Source organism: Cebus imitator, unplaced genomic scaffold, assembly GCF_001604975.1.
Source record: "Cebus imitator isolate Cc_AM_T3 unplaced genomic scaffold, Cebus_imitator-1.0 Scaffold81, whole genome shotgun sequence".
Lineage (NCBI taxonomy): Eukaryota > Metazoa > Chordata > Mammalia > Primates > Cebidae > Cebus > Cebus imitator.
The window spans coordinates 136,342-158,905 of NW_016107396.1; the positions used below are offsets into that span (position 1 = coordinate 136,342).

General features: G+C 40.2%; 1 protein-coding gene across 1 annotated transcript in view; it reads left to right on the plus strand.

Annotated features, from left to right (window-relative positions):
• Positions 1–1,272: 1,272 nt before the first annotated feature.
• The window catches only part of MOXD1 (monooxygenase DBH like 1), a 108,084-nt gene continuing 86,792 nt past the window's right edge, over positions 1,273–22,564 (plus strand). The window contains exon 1 of the mRNA XM_017533234.2: positions 1,273–1,653. Within this exon, the coding sequence (XP_017388723.1) occupies positions 1,390–1,653 (264 nt within the window). The 5' untranslated portion in view covers positions 1,273–1,389. The remainder of the gene's footprint in view (positions 1,654–22,564) is intronic.

Below are 22,564 nucleotides of genomic sequence, written 5' to 3' on the forward strand. Positions count from 1 at the left end.
TTGATCCAAACTCTCCTTGGGAAAAATCCCTTCCCAGGCAAGTCTCTGCGCAGTTTGGTAAGCAGATCCACCTACCGGTCACCTTCCAGACATGGTCAAATATTCCTGTATTCTTAGAAGAAAATAGATTAGATGCATGACGGTAATTTTGGAAAAATTATAGGAAAAGATAGGCAGGGGAAAAACAGGCTGAAATATGAGGTGAGGAGAGAGAATGGTGGCTTGTGCGGAGCCTGCTCTACTAACCCGTATTTTTCACCTGATAGTCTCTCTTATTTGTTTTTCTATTTTGTATTGTTTGTATTTTCATAAATACAAATTTTCGAACTTTCTTGGAAATTTGGCAGATTATAAATAAATAAATAAGCAAGGTAAACTTTAGTGGCCATATTGTATTTAGCATTCCGAAGACAGTGGTCAAAGGTAGAGGCAAAACTAAAACAAAACAAACTTTTGATAAACATGGTTATGGCCAGAATTTGCAATAGCAAGAAAAGAGAATGTTAAATTAAAATATCGCTCTCAAATGACAATTCAACCCTGACCCCCTCTGCTGATGGCAAAGTATTTTGGCTGACTTTGTTCCGTCAAAACCAAACCAAACCAAACCAAAGATAGGTGAAGGCAAGCGCCAGGGCTCCAACTCCTGCGGTGTGGAGCAAGCTCTGGGGTCACGTAGGGTGGGAAGGTGAGAGAAATCCTCGGGGGGAGGTTAACTGGGTCCCTGCATGGAAGTAGGCACTCACGTGAAACAAAGGTTCTGGAAAGCAACGGATACAGACATGTGAAGGTTACCCTGGACGGGGGCTTTCTCTCCATCGCACCCCAGACTACCCCTTTTGCTCACTCAATTCCGCCCCTCCAAGCTGAACTTGCCCTCTCTCGTCAATTTCCATTCTTTTCCCAGGAACGTCTGGCACACGTTCCGCAGACCTCACGCTCTTCCCGCTCTAGGATTCTCTGGCCCTTCTCCTTTTCCCTCTGCCTCTGGCCCCCTTTTCTCCTCTCTCGGCGTCTGCCTCCTCCCTTTCTTTCCAGGAAGCCCCTCGCTTTCCTTCCCATCCAGCCCCGACCTCGGGGACCAAGTCAGGGGTCGGGGAGGCAGGTGGATCCGAGGGAAGGGCCGGGCAGGGTGGGAGTTGGCAGGGCTGGGACCGGACAGGACGGAACGGGACGGGACGGAATGGGACGGGACGGGACGGGACCGGGCGCGCCCTGCCGGCCGCCGGGGGCAGGGAGAGCGGGTCCTGCCCCTCCCGGGCAGGCGCGCGTCCGGCCCGAGGGGCGGTCCCTGGGCTCCCGCTCGCCGCCGCCGCTCCTCGTCCTGCTCCTTGCTCCCCAGCGGCGGGAGCCGGGTGCCGGGTGCCGGCGGGCAGGAGGCGCCCGAGGATGTGCTGCTGGCCGCTGCTCCTGCTGTGGGGGCTGCTCCCCGGAGCGGCGGCGGGGGGCTTGGGCAGGACATACCCGCACTGGACCCTCCTCGACTTGGAGGGCAAGTACTGGCTGGGCTGGGACCAGCGGGGCAGCCAGATCGCCTTCCGCCTCCAGGTGCGCACCACCGGATACGTGGGCTTCGGCTTCTCGCCCACTGGGGCCATGGCGTCCGCCGACATCGTCGTGGGCGGGGTGGCCCACGGGCGGCCCTACCTCCAGGTAAGCATGTCTCCTCCCGGAGCCCGCTCGGCAGAGGCGGGTCTCGTCCCGACCCCAGCAAGGGCGCAGTTACGGGGCGTCCCTGGGGCCAGCAGCTCGGTCTCGCCTGGCGCAGCCCCGAGCCCCCGGCCGGGCTCACTCTCACCTCCGCGGGCAGTGCCTGAGCTCCCCGAGCCGCGGAAGGCGCGCGGAGGCAGGGCTCCCCGGGAAGCCGAGCACGCGTGACCCCAGGCAGGTTTCCCTCTTTGAACACTTTCCTGTCCCCAGCGCCCCACTTAAGAGACACCCCCCTACCGCCGCCTACACACCTGCAACGCATCCCCCTTCATCCCTGACAGGAAGGGAGAAGGACCTCGGCTTTGGCTTTGCCGACCTAACGGGACAGCTCTCAGAGGAGGGAGGGGACAGAGCGCTTTAGTACTTCGCGGACTTGCTGTCTAGGAGTGTGAATCTCAGAACTTTCCAAATAGTGGCTATTTTGGAGCTCCCAGGCGCGGGGCTGATAACAGCTACACCATTCTCCAGAAGGTCCCTAAGAATCGCTTAGGGACTTTGCTATTCCAAGAGCTGTTCAGGAAGCCACATTTAGAGACTAAATTAGAAGGTCCCGGTGCAAAATCTCCTGTGAAGTGGCAAAACTTTCCCTTACTTTAATAACCAAAGTTAATTTGACCGCTGCTGATTTGCTTTGAAGGAGCCTAAGTAACCACCTTGCCTGCTCATAGGTGGCGCCTTTCTAAATAGAAAAAGGAGAAAAAGATTGTGAGATGACCAAAATGATTAGGTGGTTAGGTTTCCTGAACATCCTTGTTTAATTGCAACCAACGTTTGGATGGCGGTGAATGTACACGCTTTGTTGCTTATAAAATTACATGCAAACATACTGCCCTTTGCTAAAAGTCTTGATCCAGATGAAAACTCCTAATTGCTCTGGCGTTGCATTAAGGCTTTGATAATATTAAAATCAGTGTTCTCGGTGGATTTAGGGTGTATTTCTTAGTGATTTTGTCCCTAACTTCTCAGTTCGATTTCTACACCGTTTAGACTGAGATATGCCATCAAAATTGAACCCTGATTCTGGCACTGAGCCGTTAACTCTGGCAGGAAATAAAGTGACAACAATAAAAAGTTCAAAACCACTCTGTTATCTATTTTTTCACAAATTAATCGTTTCTTCCCCGAAAGAAGTAATTTTACAACTGCAATAAAATAAAGTTTTATGAGGATTGCATTCTGCTGAAGTCACTGATGTATAAATCTTCTCCTGGTGCAGCATCTCAGACATTAACTTTATGAAGCAAGGATTTGACCACAAACGCAGGCCTCACTAGGGGAATGGCTTATTCTCCTGTGATGTAAAGTAAATCCCTTTTTTAGATAACTATTTGAGCCAACGTTTTTTAAAAATAGAAATTTTAACCGTTTGTTTAGGGTGAGGAGTATAGCATGCCTTTTAACTCTCCTTGCATGTTCTGTAAAAGGGAGCATGAGAGCTCTTACTATGTTAATATTAAAATGGGACACACTTTGAATGTTAACTCCATGTTATTTTCCCCCGAAGAGTAGCATTTCTAGAAAGCCTACCCAATTGTATGTCAAATGAAAGGCCGTGAGTAGAATTCTGATTCAACATGCCATAATAGGCCCACCACAAGGATAAACTTGGTTAAACTACAGTGTTTTCACCCTGTTGCTGAAAGATTGCATAAGACTTAATTAAGTACTTGTTAGATTGATTTTGAAACATAGAAATTTTCTTAAAGTAATTAATGAATACACATCACTATGAGATAAATTGTGAATGGCAGCATTCCCAATATATTTAAGGAGCAATAAATAGGATTTCCCCTTCATTTTTATTCCTATGAAAATAAAATTATTTTTACATGTAAAGGATGATCATTTTCTTATTTGGCTGACATATTTTTACCTTTCCATTTCCATAAACATTGTACTCATTTTAGGGCATATAAAATGCATTAAAATTATGCTATTCAATTAAACGGAAAGACAGTTTACTTAAAATCTGTTTAATAAGATGAAATACACCAAATACTATAAATGAAAGAAAGAAATCCATTTCAGTTTTTATCATCCAGGCTGAATGATTCCATTTTCCAGTACTCGAAATTCAGTCTTCTCTCTAGAAACTATTTAAGATTCTTCATACACTAGTGTGAGAAAGGTATTTTCAGTAACTGTACCAAAAAGTAAATAGTATTCTTTTTTCTTTTTTTTTTTTTTCAGACAGATTCTCACTCTGTCGCCCAGGCTGGAGTGCATTGGCACGATATTGGGTCATGGCAACCTCCGCCTCCTGGATTCAAGCAATTCTCGTGCCTCAGCCTCCCAAGTAGCTAGGATTAGAGGCGCTGGCCACCACACCCAGCTAATTTTTGTATTTTAGTAGAGACGAGGTTTCAGCATGTTGGCCAGGCTGGTCTCAACCTCCTGACCTCAGGTGATCCACCCTCCTCGGCTTCCCAAAGTGCTGGGATTACAGATGTCAGCCACCATTATGGTCAGCTTGGCCATAAATAGGATTCTTAAATGTAGCATATGTGATTCTATTAGCAGAACTTATATTTTGTGTAATTTTGCTCCTGGTGAGAACAACATTTATATAGAACAATTACACAAAGATAGTTGGCTCCTGGGGCATCAATATATGCATAGCAGCCACTAAGAGCTGGACATTGATACCGGGGTGTATGACAATAACCTGAGTTGCTATCCCAGTCACCTCATCATGTGGCTTTTTTGCATATTTTATTTTATCCTTTTAAATTTAATTATAAACTAAGACTTCGCTTTTTAAAAATTATTCTGATTTGTATTTTCCCAATTATATTAAACTCATCTTTTCAAAAGGGTGTTAACTCCTTGAGAACTATATAAGTGTAAATTTTTATCAATCAGGTAGAGAATCATTGGCTTACTGTCACAAGCCCAAATGTCTATAGATGTCAGGAAAGAAATCTAAGAGTGACTGGAGGCCATTAAGTTAAGTGAAACAAGCTAGATGCAGAAAGATAACTACTGCATGTTCTCACTTATAAGTGGGAGATAAAAAAAATGTGTACACAAGGATGTGGAGTGTGGAATGATAGACGATGGAGACTCAACAGGGTGAGGGAGTGGGAAGCTGTGGAGGAATAGAAATTACTTATTTGGTACAATGTATGTTGTTTGGGTGATGGATACACTAAAAGCCCTGACTTCACCACTATGCAATCTCTGTGTGAAAAGAATCTGCACTTGTAGCCCATACATTTATACAAATTAAAAAATGAGAAAAAAAGAGTGATGGGAGCTTGAATGGAACAGGCAGGATGTAATGCAACAGAGAGGAGATGGCGCTGAGGGAACCAGGGGTTTTGTGAGCAAATTACTGTTATAAGGGAATGTAAATCCAACATTGCCAGACCTTCTGTTTGTTCTATTTTTTTTTTTTGAGAGAAGACAAAAAATTAGATTCTCTGTACTTTTTTCTCTCTTTCTCTCTCTCTGTGTTTGTATAAAAAGATTCAAATTCCTAAATGCTGGCAACAATTCAACCATCATATAGTGTGCCTGCACACACACTCAAATGCAATTTCAGCTGGGATATATCTCACAGGCAACCTAATCTGGGACTCAGAGAGAAAGGCTACTATTAATAAAGAATCAACCCAAATAATGAAAATTCATGAAAGGGAGACAGGCAAGTCCCATTTCTTTTTAGGCCAGTTCTATTCTATGCCAGGATATGGGTCCAGCATTGGGGGCCTTGCCCATTGTTTTGGCTGTCTGTTCTTGTGTAACAAACTATCCCATGCAGAGTAGCCTAGCACAATGACAGCATTTCTTTTGCTTATAAGTCTGAAATTTGGTGAGGACAACTCCAAAGTGGGTGGTTGGAAGAATATGAAGGCTTGTTGCCTTGAAATTATGGCTGGCAGTTGATGTTGGCTCTTGGTAGGGACCTTGCCTGGTGCTGTGGTAGGATCATAACTTCTCTGTGTGGCTGCTTGACTTCGTCACAGCATAGTGGTCGGTATCAAGAGGGAACCAAGAGGCCAGGAGGAAATTGTATAGCCTTTCATGACTTAGTCTTCCACTGTGGTCACAAACCCACTAGATTCAAGAGGGAATGCAGACTATCTGAACATCACATTGGAAAGACAGCCACATGGGAATTCAGCAGTGAAGCCCCAAGTCTTGAACTTTCTGTATTGGGAGAGACTTTTTATTACTGATTCAGTTTCATTACTCATTGTTGGTTTATTCAGGTTTTTTAGTTCTTCTTGATTCAGCCTTCATAGGTTGAGGAATTTATAGGAATTCCTCATAGTCAAGGAATTTGAAGGAATTCCTTCATAGTCAAGGAATTTATCTATTTCCTTTAGGTTTTCTAGTTTGTGAGTGTATAATAATCCCTGATAATCTGTTCGTAATAGTCCCTGATAATCTGTTGTATTTCTTTGGTATCAGTTATAGTTGTCTCCTTTTTCATTTTTGATTTTGTTTATTTGGGTATTGTCTATTTTTCTTGGTTATTCTAGCAAGTGGTTTATGAAGTTTGTTAACCTTTTCAAAAAACTAACTTCATTTTGTTGATCCTTTGTATTTTTTTGTCTCTGTTTCGTTTAGTTTTGCTCTGATCTTTATTATTTCTTTTCTTCTACTAATTTTGGGTGTGGTTTTTCTTGGTTTTCTAGTTTGTTGAGGTGAATTATTAGATTGTTTATTTGAAATTTTTCTACTTTTTGATGTAGGTGTTTTTGCTATAAACTTGCCTCTTATCACTGCTTTTACTGTACCCCATAAGTTTTGGTATATTATGTTTCCATTCTATTTAAGATATTTTTATTTCCTCTTTAATTTCTGCCTTGATCCAGTGGTCATTCAGAAGTATGTTGTTTAATTTTCATGTATTTGCAGTTTCCAAAGTTCCTCTTGTTATTGATTTCCAGTTTTATTTCATTGTGATCTGAGAAGATATTTGATATGAATTAGTTTTTTAAAAAAATATTGAGACTTGTTTTGTGTCCTAACGTGGGCTGTCCTGGGAAATATTTCATGTGCTGATGAGAGGAATGTATATTCTGTAGCTGTTGGATGAAATGTTCTGTAAATGTCTGTTAGGTTCATTTAGTCTAATGTGCAATTTAAATCCAATGTTTGTTTGTTATTTTCCATTTAGATGATCTGTCTCATGCTATGAGTGGGGTGTTAAAATTCCTATTACTCTGTTGGAGCCTGTCACTTCCTTTAGATCTAATAATAATTGGTTTATGGATTTGGGTGTTTTGGTGTTGAGTGCATATATATTTAGAATGTTGTGTTTCTGAATATATATGCAGCTCTTGCTGAGTTGATCCCTTTATCATTACATAATAACTTTCTATGTCACTTTTTAGTGTTTTTTACTTAAAGTATGTTTTACCTGATATAAGCATAGTCACTCTTGCTCACTTTTGACTTTTGTTTTTTTGGAATTTCTTTTCCATTCTTTAATTTCAGTTAATATGTGGCTTTACAGGTGAGATTAGTATGGTAAGCAGTGTATTGTCAGGTCATATTTCTGAATCCATTCAGCCAGTCTGTATTTTTAAGTGAAAATTTTAATTTGTTTACATTCCAGTTTATTATTGATATGTGAGATCTTATTCCTCTTATTTTATTAATTGATTTCTAGTTGTTTTGTGTATCCTTTGTCCCTTTCTTATTCTCTTATTTTTCATCATTGTGGTTTTGTGGTTTTCTGTAGTGGTAACATTCTAGTCTTTTCAATCTTGTGTGTTTGCTCTAGTCGTTTTTAAATTTCATGTGTTTTCATGATGCTAGATATGGTTCTTTCACTTTTGGGTGTAGATCTCCCTTGGCACTTCTTGTAGGTCTGGTTTAGTGGTGATAAACTTCCTTAGCTTTTGCTTGTCTGGGAAAGACTTCATTTATTCTTCGTTTTATAAAGAATAACTTTTCTTGGTATGGCATCCTTGGTTGGCAGTGTTTTTTTCTTTCGGAACTTTGAATGTATCAGCTTATTCTTTCCTGACCTGTAAGGTTTCTGCTATTAGTCCAGTCTGATAGGGGTACCTTTATAAGAAACTCTATGCTTTTCTCTTGATTTTTATGAGTTTCCTCTGTGTCTTTGACTTTGATATTTTGACTTTGATGTGCTGAGCAGAAGAACTTTTTAAATTGTATCTATTTGGAGACCCCTAAGCCTCTTGTTTCTGGATGTCTAAGTTTTTTGCAAGATTTGGGAAGTTTTTATCTATTGTTTTATTAAATAGGTTTTCCAACCCTTTCATTTTCTCTGCACCATCTCAGATCCTAATTCAAATATTTGGTCACTTTATAATGTCCTGTGTGTCATATAGGCTTTGCTCTTTCTTTTTTATCCTTTTTATTTTTGTCTGAGTTATTTCAAAAGACCTGTCTTCAAGTTCTGAGATTCTTTCTTTTGCTTCATCTAGTCTATTGCTGAAGTTTTAGAATGTCTTTTGTATTTAGTTCAATGAATTCTTCAGCTGTAGAATTTCTGTTTGGCTCCTTTTTATGACATCTGTCTCTTTGGTAAATTTCTCGTTTATTTCCTGAGTTGCTTTTCTGGTTTCTTTGCATTATTTCTCAGTGTTCTGTTGTATCTCACCTAGCTTCTTTAAAATCAGTATTTTGAATTATTTTTGGGGGAAGATTTTAAAAATTTCTTTTTGATGAGAATCTGTTGCTGGAGAATTATTGTGTGCCTTTGGAGAGATCATATTTCCTTATTTTTTCATGTTTCTTGTGTCCTTACATTGATAATCTGTGCATCTGAGGTAGCAGTTGCTCCAATTTTTTGAATTTGCTTTCATAGGGGAAGACATTTCTTGAAGATGTGGCTATGGTGTTGGCTGGGTAGGGCACTTTGGCCTTGACTTTAGGTGTGGACAGTTGTATAGTCTCTGTATAATTTTTCCAGCTGTAAACAGTGTAAGTGGTGTCTGCAATTTCCTCAGTGGTTTAGGGTGTGATTATTAGTGGAGGTTGTGGTGAAGTTTTGCTGGGAACTAGGACTTTAGGTGGGCCAGTCTTTGGGCATCAGTAGTGGCAGTAGTGGGTTGACCACTAGCCTGTCCAGGTCCTGGGAATGTCATGGTGGGCCAGGATGATGGGCAGGTTATCATGCCCCTGGGTAGCAGGTGTGCTGTGGGCAATGGCAGTGGCTCTGGTGGGACAGCTTTCTGGAACCTGAGTGGTCAGTTCTGGTGTTGGTGATGTCCGTGATGAACTGGGCAGGCCAGCCCCCAATACTACAGGTGGCACATGAAAATGTATAGCTGCCTTTTTGTTGGGGTGACAGGGTCACTTCCAGTGGCTCCTGTCTCAGCCTGACAGTGGTGTCTGTGAGTAATGAGTGTCAGTTGGGCTCCAGCGATATGGAGGTGCAGGGGCTGTTAGGCCCCAAGGCAGGACACATTTTGGCAGAAGCAGGGCTTTCATAATGTCACTGTGCTGCAGCTGCTTAGGACTTGGGGTTTGCAGAACTCAGCATGAGCTTCCTCTCTAGCACAGTGCCATTGTGTGATCTCCAGGCAGTTCTCTATGTTAGTCTCAGGGCCTGTGAGAGTCAAGGGGCTCTCCTATGGCTAGCATTGTAGAATTCTGTGGCAGGAATGTGGACCACTTGGTGTCTCTCACTTACCCTTTCCTCACGTTAAAGAGCCTCCCTGGGCTCCCAGCTGATCCCAGCCAAGCGGGCTTCCTTGCTTCCCTCTCATTCCTTGCTTTCAGTGATTCCATCATTTCTCTGTTGAATTCCAGCATTCTCTCTCAGATGATCTATTCAGAACGTGATTACCTAATTGCTATTTCAGCTCCTCTCCCTGGAAAATGTGAGTACCATCAGATGCATGTAGTCAGGCATCTTGAAGCTTCCCTACCACCACTTTTGAGTACCTGTCTACATGCATCCATTCTCTCTTGGCACTACTGAAATTGGGGGCAATCTGCAATCTTCACTTATTCTCCTTTCCTTTTCCAACCCCCTGCTCTCTGACACACACACACACACACACACACACACACTCCACTCACAAGGAGTTGAAAGCAGTTGGTAATTTTTTAATTGTCCTTCTATTCCATCCCCTTTCCACCCTAGAAAAAGACTTTTGAATCTCAGCAACCATATATTTTTCATTGGTTGCCAATCACTAATTCAGGGTTAGATCCAATAAGACTACCTCCAGAGGGCAGTGTGACATTTACTTGCAGACTTGTGGAGTTACGAAATCTACTAAAAAATACAAAAATTAGCCAGGTGTGGTGGCGGGCGCCTGTAATCCCAGCTACTCGGGAGGCTGAGGTGGGGAGAGTTGCTTGAACCGGGGAGGCGGAAGTTGCAGTGAGTCGAGATCATGCCACTGCACTCCAGCCTAGGTGACACAGTGAGACTCCATCTCAGGGGAAAACAAATCAGATTTTACTTAAGGCCACAGACCCTTTAAAACTATATCCAGGGACCTGGCATGTGGAAATTTGTGCTGCCCATTTTAACCTTTCTGACTGTATCTGGAGATATTTTCTCAAAGAGGATATTAACAGATGTGATCAAAATGAGAAAGCAAAGAGAAATGTGGTTGTAAAGTGAAGCCTATCTCAGCGTCATCTATTGGATAAATTGTTCTGGAGCAGCTCATGCTTGTGGAAACATTTCCCTTGGATGCTGCTGAGGTCAGCTTCTACACTGTCTTTAATAGAAGTACCAGGGGTGAGGTGGGAAGCCATCTCCTTTTGCACTGGCTTTTCAGAGCCTCACTATCTTGTCTCAGTGAATCAGTTCAACTTTCATTGCCCTGATGAATTCATGTCCTTTCCTTGTTCTGTGCCCCTTTTTGACACGTAGCAGCTCCACCCCCACCCAAATCATTTAGAAACTGAGTGCCCATTTGAGGCAAGTAATGCAGCTGATGAATGCTGAGTTTGTGTGAATTAGAGAAGAGAGCAACATTGTTGGATATGCCTGTTGAATTTGCACAAAAATTGATTCACCCTTCTTATGGGGGTATAAATCGCCAGTGAATGGAGGCTGAAACATAGGTTATCATTTCTTACAGGCTTGCTTGCTTATCTCAAAAACTGAGGCCTTCTGTGATACGAAGTGTCTTCAGCAGCAGGGTAATTGCTGCCAGGCAACTCGCTGAGGAAGTGCTTAGAACTGATTTGGAAATCATAGAAAACAGTGAGCATTCTTTGTGGTTAACGATGTGCTTCTTTTAAGTGCACCCCAGCCAACGGCAACAAAGAAATGTTTGGAAAGCAAATTGAAAGGCTGTAAGGGAAAGATGAAGAGAGCGTACAATCCTGACACAGCTCAGCTGGTGCTTTGTTAAGAAATGTTATAAGTCTTCGGATTATGCCCCCCAATTTCCAGACAACGCAGGGACCTCTCCAAGCGTCATGCTTTTAGCGTTAGTAATAAGGACACATGCTCCAGAGTAATGCTGGAACACAGGTTGATGCTCTTCAGCTGTATGCTTCTCCCTGGCAGAGCAGATGATTTTGTAATTAGCCTGAGGAAACAGGCAGCCCTAACAGCCAAGGAAACAATGCACCTGAATTGACAAATGAAGTTCAAGGCTTTAGGCAACCAATAGCATATTTTTGCTGGAAGGAGAGGCGAGAGTTGAAAGTGAACGGCGGTTTATTGATTTTTCAATTGTAATAGGGCCTTATTAAAATAAAGTTACTGGCAAAAGGGGTGAATTTATCACACTTTGTCATGTTTCTGCAAGTATTTGATTCATATGTAATACAAAAAAACTGTGCCTATGGATGACTCACAATGCTTTTTATTGTAACTTAAAAAAAATTGGTAAAGAACTTTTAAGCAGGAAAAACATTTCTCCAGGAAGCTTCTTCTAATCTATTTCTTTTTAACTTGTTACATTTCAGTAGAAAAAAAAGCTGTTCATAAGGGCACCATATAGCATATATGCAAAAATGTCAGCAAAAATAATTTCAAAGGATAATTTTTTTTTTTTTTTGAGACGGAGTTTCACTCTTGTTACCCAGACTGGAGTGCAATGGCGCGATCTCGGCTCACCGCAACCTCCGCCTCCTGGGTTCAGGCAATTCTCCTGCCTCAGCCTCCTGAGTAGCTGGGATTACAGGCACGCGCCACCATGCCCAGCTAATTTTTTGTAGTTTCAGTAGAGACGGGGCTTCACCATGTTGACCAGGATGGTCTTGATCTTTTGACCTCGTGATCCACCCGCCTCGGCCTCCTAAAGTGCTGGGATTACAGGCGTGAGCCACTGCGCCCGGCCCGAAGGATAATTTTTATTAACTTTAAGCTAGGGATTATATATCTGAGTATCATACAAATAATGTACAGATCAGATTCAGTTTATTATGAAGGTCTGTTTTATTCATCTAATTTAGCCAAACACTGTAAGAAAATCTTGACACCATTCTTGCTTTTTGAGCTAAATGTTGTCGATGTTTTGTGTATTTACTCCCTGCCTCTTAAGAGCTCATACTTGGGTTGATTCCTCTCAAACCTCCCACTCTTCCTTGCCTCTCCCTGCAGTGTTTCAGGTGAGAAAGCTAAATCTTAGGCAACTATTAAATGGCTTATTGGAGGCCATACAGATCAGTAGCCTGGATTTATTTCCTCTGTGTCCTTGTTCTTCTCCTGAAAGCAAACTGAAAATTAACAAAAACATATGTTAATTTTCCTCCTAAACTGTGAAAGAACAGGTAAAATCAGATGCATTTTAAACAGGTGGATAAAATGAAATCATATCATTTCTCTTACTGCTTGTATTCCACTATAAATGGCACACTTACACATTTCCATAATATGATTTTTATGGTTTTTCAGTCATCATATGCCATACCTTGTGATAAGTCTTTACTGTGTGTTCTCATGTAATTCTCATGATAGTCCCTTGAGGTCAATATCTTATTTCTCTCATTTTGTGGGGTTCCAGGTCACACTGCATGGCAATCATCTGTGGCTGTCATATGGCTACTTCAGTAAAATACTCAGAATGTTGGAATGTTCGTTTACTGAATATTTACTGCATGTGTATTGAACACTTCTAGACGCTGGGGACGCAACACTGAATGAGATAAAACCATTGGTATTATAGAGCTCGTATTGTGGTGGGCAGGTAGCTGTAAACAAATAAGCAAGAGAAACATCAGAAAGTGCTAAGTGCTGTGCAGATAATTAAAATGGAGTGATGTGATAAGCAGTGTGTCTGTGTGGCTATTTGAGATCAGGGTGCTGATACTCAAAACATGAAAGAAAACAAGTGTCCCAAGTTTTGAAGGTTGTCTTTTGACGTTAACCACAGTGTGTACAATTCAAAACATTATATACTGTGAAGAAGATCACCTGGCATGGGCATCAAAGAACTCAGTACACCTTGAATACAGGAAACTACCTACCTGGGGAAAATATAATTAATGTTTTTTCAAATGTGTCTGAACCGCATGAGCTCTCTCTTCTAATTCTGTGGCATTGTTACACAGATGCTTAGTAAGCTCCGCTAGAGTCTTTCAAGCTTTGATCTAGAGACTCGGTGATTTTATAGCAGTTTCTTTCTTAATGCTAGGCATGGATGTGTTTCTCTCAGATTCTGTATTCTTTCTCATCAATAATATTAGAGAACTAATGGCCTTTGAGAAGATAGATCAACAAAAAAGATGTATGTCTGGGGAAAATTTCCATCTTTCATGCAATTTTTAAACTAAAACTTTGAAATCTCAAGTTTCTTAGGAAAAACTACATTTCTGCCCTTTTTCCCTATGAAGTATATACATTGAAATCTCACTTATAAAAGGAAACTCATGGTAGGTGTAACCAGGTAGAAGCTAGCCCTCCTGATACGTGGGAGACCCAGATCCTTTTGGTTAGGGCCAAAATGAGTTCGTACTATGGCAGACTGCAGTTCAGTAATGAGCAGGCAGAGTTTTAATAGAGAAGTGAGAACTTGGAAACATACTTTTTATTCCTTTCTCAAAATTTCAAGTTCATCTACACATTAGAATCACTTGGAGATGTTTTCATTATTCCAGTGCCCAGGCATCCCCATCTCCCACCAGTCAAAGCACAGTCCCTGGGCAGTGGACAGAGGCATTAACGTATTTTTCAAGTTTCTCCATTGATTCCAGTGTCGGGTAAGTTCAGTAACTACTGACCTATGTGGTTAGGTTCTTTGGTAGGAATTAGGCAACTCGACTTGCAGAGGTATGGAAAATTCCAGGCATAGGATGTGGGGTTACAAAGCACGATTCCACACACAGCCATTCAGAGTGACCATCTGATGTTTTAAGCAAGGGCTAGCATATGCTTGCACATTTCAGATTATTTTTTAAGATAGGAAAACAAGCTGGGTTGTCCTAGCATGGAAACCCTTCTGAGATAAGCTTAATGAGTTTGTTGATAACTCTAAGTATTTTCTTTAATTTATATAGTGAGGGCTGGGCACAGGGGCTCACGCTTATAATCCCAGCTACTCAGAAGGTTGAGGCAGGAGGATCACTTGAGACCATGAGTTTGAGGCTGAAGTGAGCTATGATTTCACCATTGCACTCCAGCCTGGGGAACGGAGCAAGACCCTGCCTCCAAAATGCTAAAAATAGTAATTTATGGACTGAGACAGCAATTGTTGAACTGAGAGTAGAGGTGTGTTTCAGAATATTCTGAACTAGGAACTTTTCTTTCATCCTCATAGCTGCCTCCCATTCCTACACACCTTTTGTCAGTTGGTATCAGCTGCTGTATTTCTAAGCAACGGGAATAACTGCACACACAGAGTTTAAAATTTAACAGCTGTGTGTGGTCACAGGGCATCAAAGCAACATTATTTTGTCTCATTAGTAAATGAAAGTCCCAGGTAATTCTGAGCTTGTATTTAAGCCAAGAGAAGTGTTCTCCAAAATCATTTGTTGAAATTAACAGTGACAAAACGGACCCCCTTTTTATTCTGAAAAAATTTCCAACATCTTTCTGGTTATGTAAATAGATATCCTTTCCCTTTCCTCTCCATTCTCCAAGGTTACTAATAAGCAGCGAAATGCCCTCAAGCTACAGTTGCAGAAGGGAGGAGGAGGAAGAGTAGCAGCAGTGGTGGATAATTAATATCTTATTAGAGTGTGGAGGAACATTTGCAAGTCGATGACTGTGTCAGTGCTGCCAGATCTTCTGGAGGTACCAGGAACAATTCCATGTGCTTGGCAGATATTCAAGAAATATCAAGCAGGATATCTTCTAGACAGGGTGTGAGTCCCAGCACTGCTGCTACTTATTCATTATGTGGTCCTTGGAGAACTCCTTAACCTAAGTGACAGTTTCCTTCTGTGAAGAAGGAAATATTTAACTCATGGGCTTTTCTGAGGATTGAATGAAAAAGGCGTGTTAAACTCTTAGTAGAGTATGTGACACACTGAAAATACTCAATAAATACAAGATATTATAATGAATCCATCGCTTAGTGTAATGAGAGAATGGTCAGAAGACCACATGAAGACAAATATCCCAGCTTTTTAACTTAAGGAAAAGGTCTGCACTGAATGTATACATGGGAGAGATTATAGTAATTTTTGAAAATAATTTGAAGTCAAACTTTAAGCAGTTGGTTTGTGAACACCTTGCAATCATTAATGACTAGAGACCAGCATGGTTTCAGTACACACAGACTATACAAGATGGCTTTTTCTTTTGCATTTGATTTGCTGGACCCGTAGATTACAGTATTAAATATAGGTACATCTGAGTGATAGTAAGGTATGTTTGCAGGGTCTCTCATTATATCCTTGTAGAGGATGCACTAAAAAGTTGAATTAGTTATAATCATAAATATTTAAAACTCATAACCCAAACTTTTTTTTTTTTTGAGACGGAGTTTCGCTCTTTCGCCAGGCTGGAGTGCAGTGGCGCGATCTTGGCTCATTGCAACTTCTGCCCCACTAGGTTCAAATGATTCTCCTGCCTCAGCCTCCCAAGTACCTGGGATTACAGGCTTGTGTCACCACACCCAGCTAAATTTTTGTATTTTTAGTAGAGATAGGGTTTTGCCGTGTTGGCCAGGCTGGTCTCAAATTTCTCACCTCAAGTGATCCACTCATCTCGGCCTCCCGAAGTTCTGGGATTACAGGCATGAGCTACTGCATCCAGCTCCAAACTCATTATTAATAGACTGTCTACATTAGGTTACCTAATGAGGACTTAAAAGATAGTGATATTCTAAAATAATCATAGGAAACTAAAGGTTAAAAATTCACTGAGGGTACAAGTAAATAAAGTTCAACAACTCTTAAAAAATGATCTATCTGTGTATGTACAAATATAAAATTGTACTTAACTGGAATTCTTATGAAAAAGCTCTAAATATTAGTTCATATCATATTAGCTCAATACAATATGGTTGCTAAACAGATAAATTCAGTGTTAGCCTATAAATTGTACTGTTCACATCAAGGGAAGTAATATTGACATATCATCCTGTCTTAGGCTGACCACACCAGAGGACTCCTTCTGGAAATAGCTTTTAATGGACATGTGGATAACTGGAGCATATCAAAGAATTGCATGATGAGTGAAACCTTGGGAAATCTGAGTACCTGAGGAATGAAAAACAGCTGAGAATATTTTGCTTGTATAAAGAACAATAAGAAAGACATAATCATTGTCTTTAGAGTAGTAGTGGACGGTCTTGCTCAGGAAATGTGGATTAATTCCTACTTATTAAGCCCCCAAAGAAAGAAAAGAAGACCCAATAAATATACATTAAAGAGTAGAAGAATGTAGCTTACTATAAGGAATACATTTCTGACAATCAGAGGTATTAAATTTGAGTGGATTGCCTTGTAAGATTGTGAGGTCATGAGCATTATCACTGGAAGTATTGACTACTGTGTGATCATTTCTTAAAATATTTTTGAGACACATTCTCCTTTGGTGGGAACTGGGATTTCGTATCTTTCAGCTTATCTTCCAATTTATGCGTGATGCTAAAATTACTTTGCATTTACGCTTTCAGGTTATTCAAGAAATGAATAAGTGGGAAGACATCAGCAACTATAACACTGTCTATATTATTTTTTCACCTGCCTCAAGTAGTTCACCTGGTATCTGGATAGATATGCATTGAATCATTACAATGGTTATGAGTGTATTTCATCTCTTTTCCTGTTATTAATTTCAGTATATTGGCTGGGCACAGTGGCTCACACCTGTAATCCTGGCACTTTGGGAGGCCAAGGCAGGCAGATCACTTGAGGTCAGGAGTTCAAGAGTTTGAGACCAGCCTGGACAACGTGGTAAAACCCTGCCTCTATTAATAATACAACAATTAGTTGGGCATGGTGGCACGCACCTGTAATCTCAGTTACTTAGGAGGCTGAGGCACGAGAATCGCTTGAACCCAGGAGGTGTAGGTTGCAGTGAGCCAAGATCATGCCACTGCACTTCAGCCTGGGCAATAGAGTGAAACTGTGTCTCAAATAATAATAATAATAATAGTAATAACAATTTCAGTATATTTTGAATCTCTGTGTGTAAGTTTTGAAATCTGAAAAAAATCATAAAAAGAAGGAAAAGAATGTTTTATGACTGGTATATATTCAAAAGAAGGTGGGGGGCTTCAAAAGCAAAGCTGAATGTGAAGTTTCTGAGGTCCTGAGCCCCTCACTGGTGGTGCCTTACTTTGGTCCTAGAAAAGTCTATATGTTCTCTGCCTCCTGGCCTTCCCTTTAGGTAGGCATCTTAAAACTTAACCTGACTTACCTCCAACCTGTTTCCTTCCCAGGCTTCCCCATCTCTACAAATGGCACTTCTTGTTAGCTCCAGTCAGAAATTAGGGGGCCATCCTTGTTTCTGCTCCTTCCTTCACCCAATATATAAAACCCATCTTCAAGTTCTATTGACGCTTCCTTGAAACTAAATCTAACACATGCCCACCTCTGTCCAGTGTTACAACCACTCAAGCTTGAACCTGCAGGACCACTGCCAGCTCCTAAGTGTCTTCCAGCCACCACTCCTATTCCTTCTCATTCTTCACGTGGAAGCCGCAGAATTATAGAGATACAGATATAGATATACATTATGCCATTTGCCGTTTATAGCTTCCTACAATAGCGTGTACATTATCACAGTGTTTGGGGCCTCATCTGATACCTGCTGACCTCGTGCACCCCTTTGGGCGCTGTAATTCAGTCCTACGGGCTTTTGTTGCTTCATCACACTGGATAACCCAGCCTCCTGTCCAGGCCCTTTTCAATAGCTATTCTTTCTTCCTGGAAACTACTGTCTCTACACTTTGCATGGCTGGTTCCTAATTGTGGAAGGAAGAAAGGAAGGAAAGAAGGGAGAGAGGGAGGGAGGAAGGGAGGGAGGGAGGGAGGGATAAAAGAAATAACCAGTTTTATCTTCCAAATTTATTCCTTGCCTGAAATGGACATGACCAGTTAAAGAAAAGATTGAAAGGGAGAGGGAGGTAGGAAGAGAGGGAGGGAGGAAGGAAGGAAGGAAGGAAATAAGGAAGGAAGGAAGGAGGGAAGGAAGGGAGGAAGGGAAGGATAAAGGAAAGAACAGTTTCATCTTCAAAATTTATTCCTTGCATAAAATGGACATGCCCAGTTAAAAGAAAAGATTGAAAGGGAGGCAGAGAGGGAGGAAAGAAGGAAGGAAGGAAGAAGGAAGGAAGGATAAAGGAAAGAACGAATTTTATCTTCAAAATTAATTCCTTGAATAAAATGGACATGGACCAGTTAAAAGAAGTCACCTAATTTTTTCTTTTGAGACAGAGTCTCACTCTGTCGCCCAGGCTGGAGTGCAATGGCATGATGTTGGCTCACTGCAATTTCCCCCTCCTAGGCTCAAGCGATTTTCCTGCCTCAGCCTCCCGAGTAGCTGGGATTATAGGCACCCACCACCACGCCTGGCTAATTTTTGCTGGTTTTTGTATTTTTGGTAGAGACGGGATTTCACCATGCTGGCCAGGCTGACCTAAAACTCCTGACCTCAAGTAATCTGCCCACCTTGGCCTCCCAAAGTGTTGGGATTACAGGCATGAGCCACTGCACCCAGCCATCATCTAAATTTTTTAAAAATTAAGGTGTTGGGATAGCATGAAGGCAAAGTGGTATCTTATTTGGATGGTGTAGTCTGAAATTGTTTTTTCCACTGAAATGTATTATTCCAAGTGAAGAGTCAAAATTTTGATTTTATTCTGTATCTTTGATGATTTTATAATTATAGCAAGGTATCACATTCTCCTACCTGACAACTGAAATGAGACATTTGGCATGAGATGAAATTCAGGATGTGCTTTTAGAAGGTGGCACTTAAAGAACAAACAGGTTGCTCAGGTGGGCCTCTTTCTCATTGGAACACTGGCTATAGGTTTTAAATTTTGGCATTTTGATAGGTATTTAACAGATCCCTTATTAGACATAGATAGTCCCAGTTTTATCTGAAGTGGTTTCTAAAAGGTAAGCCCCTTCTATTTTGACATTCCACTTCAATTTCTAAGATTAGCGAAGAAATAAATTATTAAGGTCAGCTTATATTGAACTCTGAAGATTGTATTTATATAATTTGTTTATACAGTTCTATGATTTTTTAGGATCAAAGATTCCCTTTAACACAAAATATTTATTACTATACTATTAATATTATTAAACCACCATAACACTTATTATAGAAATTGATATTATAAACAAATGTTTGAAGTAATGAGGCTTTTGAGATTTGGAAAAAGAAGAAAACTACAAGCACCTGTTGAAGAAAATGATGACAGATGGTAACATTTTTCTCAAGAATCTCCCAGCAGCTGTGCTTACATTCAGTTTTCTAAGCTCAACCAAAGTCTATTCATATCTTTTATTAAACTTGTAAGAGTTTTCACTTCCTCCTGCATAACATAGCACGAGTCAAAGATTTTATTTGAGAGAAAAATAGACTGACAATGAGAGAACCAATTTAACATGTGTGTCATCATGCTTTTAAATAAGAGGACCACAGCAAGCTTTTTTGGTGTATGTTATCTCAGTTTGAAAGTGACAGTAAGTACCCATGCTATCATGCTAAATAATAAATAACTTCCTCTCAGCTTCTGGTGACAATTTATGTTACTGATGCTACAGAGCTTTTGAAACCTCAAGTATATATTTCATTTGTTTTTCAAAGTGTGAAGTGTTCAAAAGAGAAAATATCTTGTGATGACATTTTCAGGAGTAATATTCTATGGTACAACTGAAAATTAGCTTTATTATTGGAATCGAATTATTAACTCATATTTTCAGGTATAACACTTTTATCTAAAAATGTATGAACAAGCTAAATACATAATCAATATAATCCGCAATAAAAACAAAAAAGTTATGCCTCAATGATGATTCATGTTGAAGCTGATCTTAATCAAAGTGTTTGAATTTGAATATGACTGAGATCCACATAAAGCCATTCATGCAGAATAACATTACCTCAAGTAAATTTCACTTTCCAGATCATTAATACTGTATAAGTGTGAGAATGACTTCTGTATATCAGCTTTTTATTTACATTTTAAAAACATCTACGTTTTTGTTCTTAAATTCTTACCAAATTTCTAGAGTCATGATTCTCTGAATCCACTCACCCCTTCTTACCTACACAAAGTCCAATTTTAATGATTCTTAATTAGAGTTACTTTTGTCAATATTGTATATTTATGATATTATATATGATATATTAAATACATATACAATTAACTTTTTATAATGATTGTGATATCAGGCTATGACAAAAGAGTGCACAGTGATCAATATTTCTATTTTTATTTTTAAAATCCTGGAATATAAAGCACCATAGGAAGATGGCTGAGGAATGGCCTTTACCATGAGTGCATCATAGAGCTGCATTTGATACTATTCGCTAAATAAAATAAGGAGTGGGCGAGGATGTTATTTGGTTCTAATTCTAAAGATGAAATCAGATGTAGTACAAATGATCTGGGAAGTTTTCTTAAATATCTCCTAAGTACTATATCATATGATTTTGTGAATATCAGCTTCTAAGTGACTTTAACTGTATTCAAACTCTTAATTGTTTGATGTTTTACCGTGTTTGTTTCATTCTCTAGTATTTCTTTTCAGAGAATGATAGTAAACAATAATCTATCCATTGATTATCCACTTGAATAACATTTATCCCTTTGTCAGACTGTCAGGAAACTTAAATTCATTGAACACTTGTTTTCAGGTTTAGCCAGTCTAAATCTCAAGACTGATGGTTTTATTGCTGACTGTTCTTCCAGGGGCCTGCTTTCTTTTTCTGCCTCTATTTCCCTCTTTTCTTTTCTGCTTTTCTTCCCCCAGGCAAGAATAGTTAAATGCTATGAAATTTAGGACTCAGAATTTTTTTTGGTCTTTTTCTCTTCTTTTACTTCATGTAATTGTGCTTTTAAGATTGTCCAATAGGCCACTTTTATTGTATAATATTGACAGCACTAAGACTGTGTTTGATTACAGTCTGAGTATTTTCTTAATACAAAGAAGAAATAAGGTACTACTGGGGAATACTTTGGTCCCATTAAGTTAAACTATTTGTATACCACAAAGCTATGAATATCAGATGATGGGTTCTTATGTTCTTATCTTTTACTTTCAAAATTATCTCCTTATTTAGATTTAACCAAAAAGAAAGGCAGGATGTTCCTTTTCAAAAGTGTATGCATGTATTTAATGAGAATCTTCAACATGCCAGTCACTGTGTTGTGTACTGAGGATATAAATTAACATTAGAAAACCTTCTGAAACATGACTTCTCCCTCTAGATGTATTCTTTTTCTTATTTATTTAAAATAGGTAGGGGATTATCTCCTTGTGTAAAAGGATTTTAAATAGTTGTTGCATGTATAAACTCTTTTTTTCTAAATACTAATTTCAGTTTCCTAAGATTCATGTGCATGTAGAGGCTAAAAGGTCACAGCAACATTCCCAGATTTCCGTGCCAGATCTGTCTGTATGGCAGCTCATGCAGACCCAAAGCCATTCTAGCATCTGGTTAAACACATGCCGTACCCGGTCTTAACCATATGTAAATAGAATTAAGATTGGATGGGAAAATCATTGTCTCCCCCGCCTTTGTTTTTGTTCCATTGACAATGTAAATAAGTATTCTAAGGCCCAAATTTATAACTGAATTACTAGGATTAACTTCTGAATTCTAGGCAATTATCATATATTGAAAAGATCAGGCAATGCCTAGAATAGATTGCATGCCACACAGGAATGTAAATAGAGGAATAGGGTTTCAGAGGGGGAAACATCACTTCCGGTTGGAATGATCAAAGAAAACTTCATAGGGGAAATCGAATCATGAGCCTTAGTGGGAAAAAGAGATTCAGTAAGTGGAGTTAGTGGAGAGGATGGATTTCCTAGTTGAATGAAGAGAGTAGGGGGATAGGGAAGAAGAATGTGAACAGAAGCAAAGAGCTGAGAAAAGGCAGAGTAATTAAAGGGGACAATGAGTATAGGTCCTGTGGTGAGGCTGATAATAGGTGACCTGGAAAGCCAGGTTAGGCTTGATGTGAGGAAACCTGGACTCTAAATGATAGACTTTGTACTACATACTGTTGAATAAAATGCAGTGACACACTGAGAGTGATTTTCAAGGAAGACCTTGACAGAGTATGTAAATGGTAGCATGTGGGAGATAGGAGAAGTCGAAATGAAATAGAACAAAAAGGCAGGTTAGTTTTTAAAGGAAGACTTGAGAGAGGCGGGGGGCTGTGTGTGGAGATCTGAGTCATAGGAAAGAAGTTAAAGAAACCATCATTCTCAGCAAACTGACAGAAGAGCAGAAGATCAAACACCGCATGTTCTCACTCATAGGCGGGTGTTGAACGATGAGAACACATGGACACAGGGAGGGGAGCACTACACA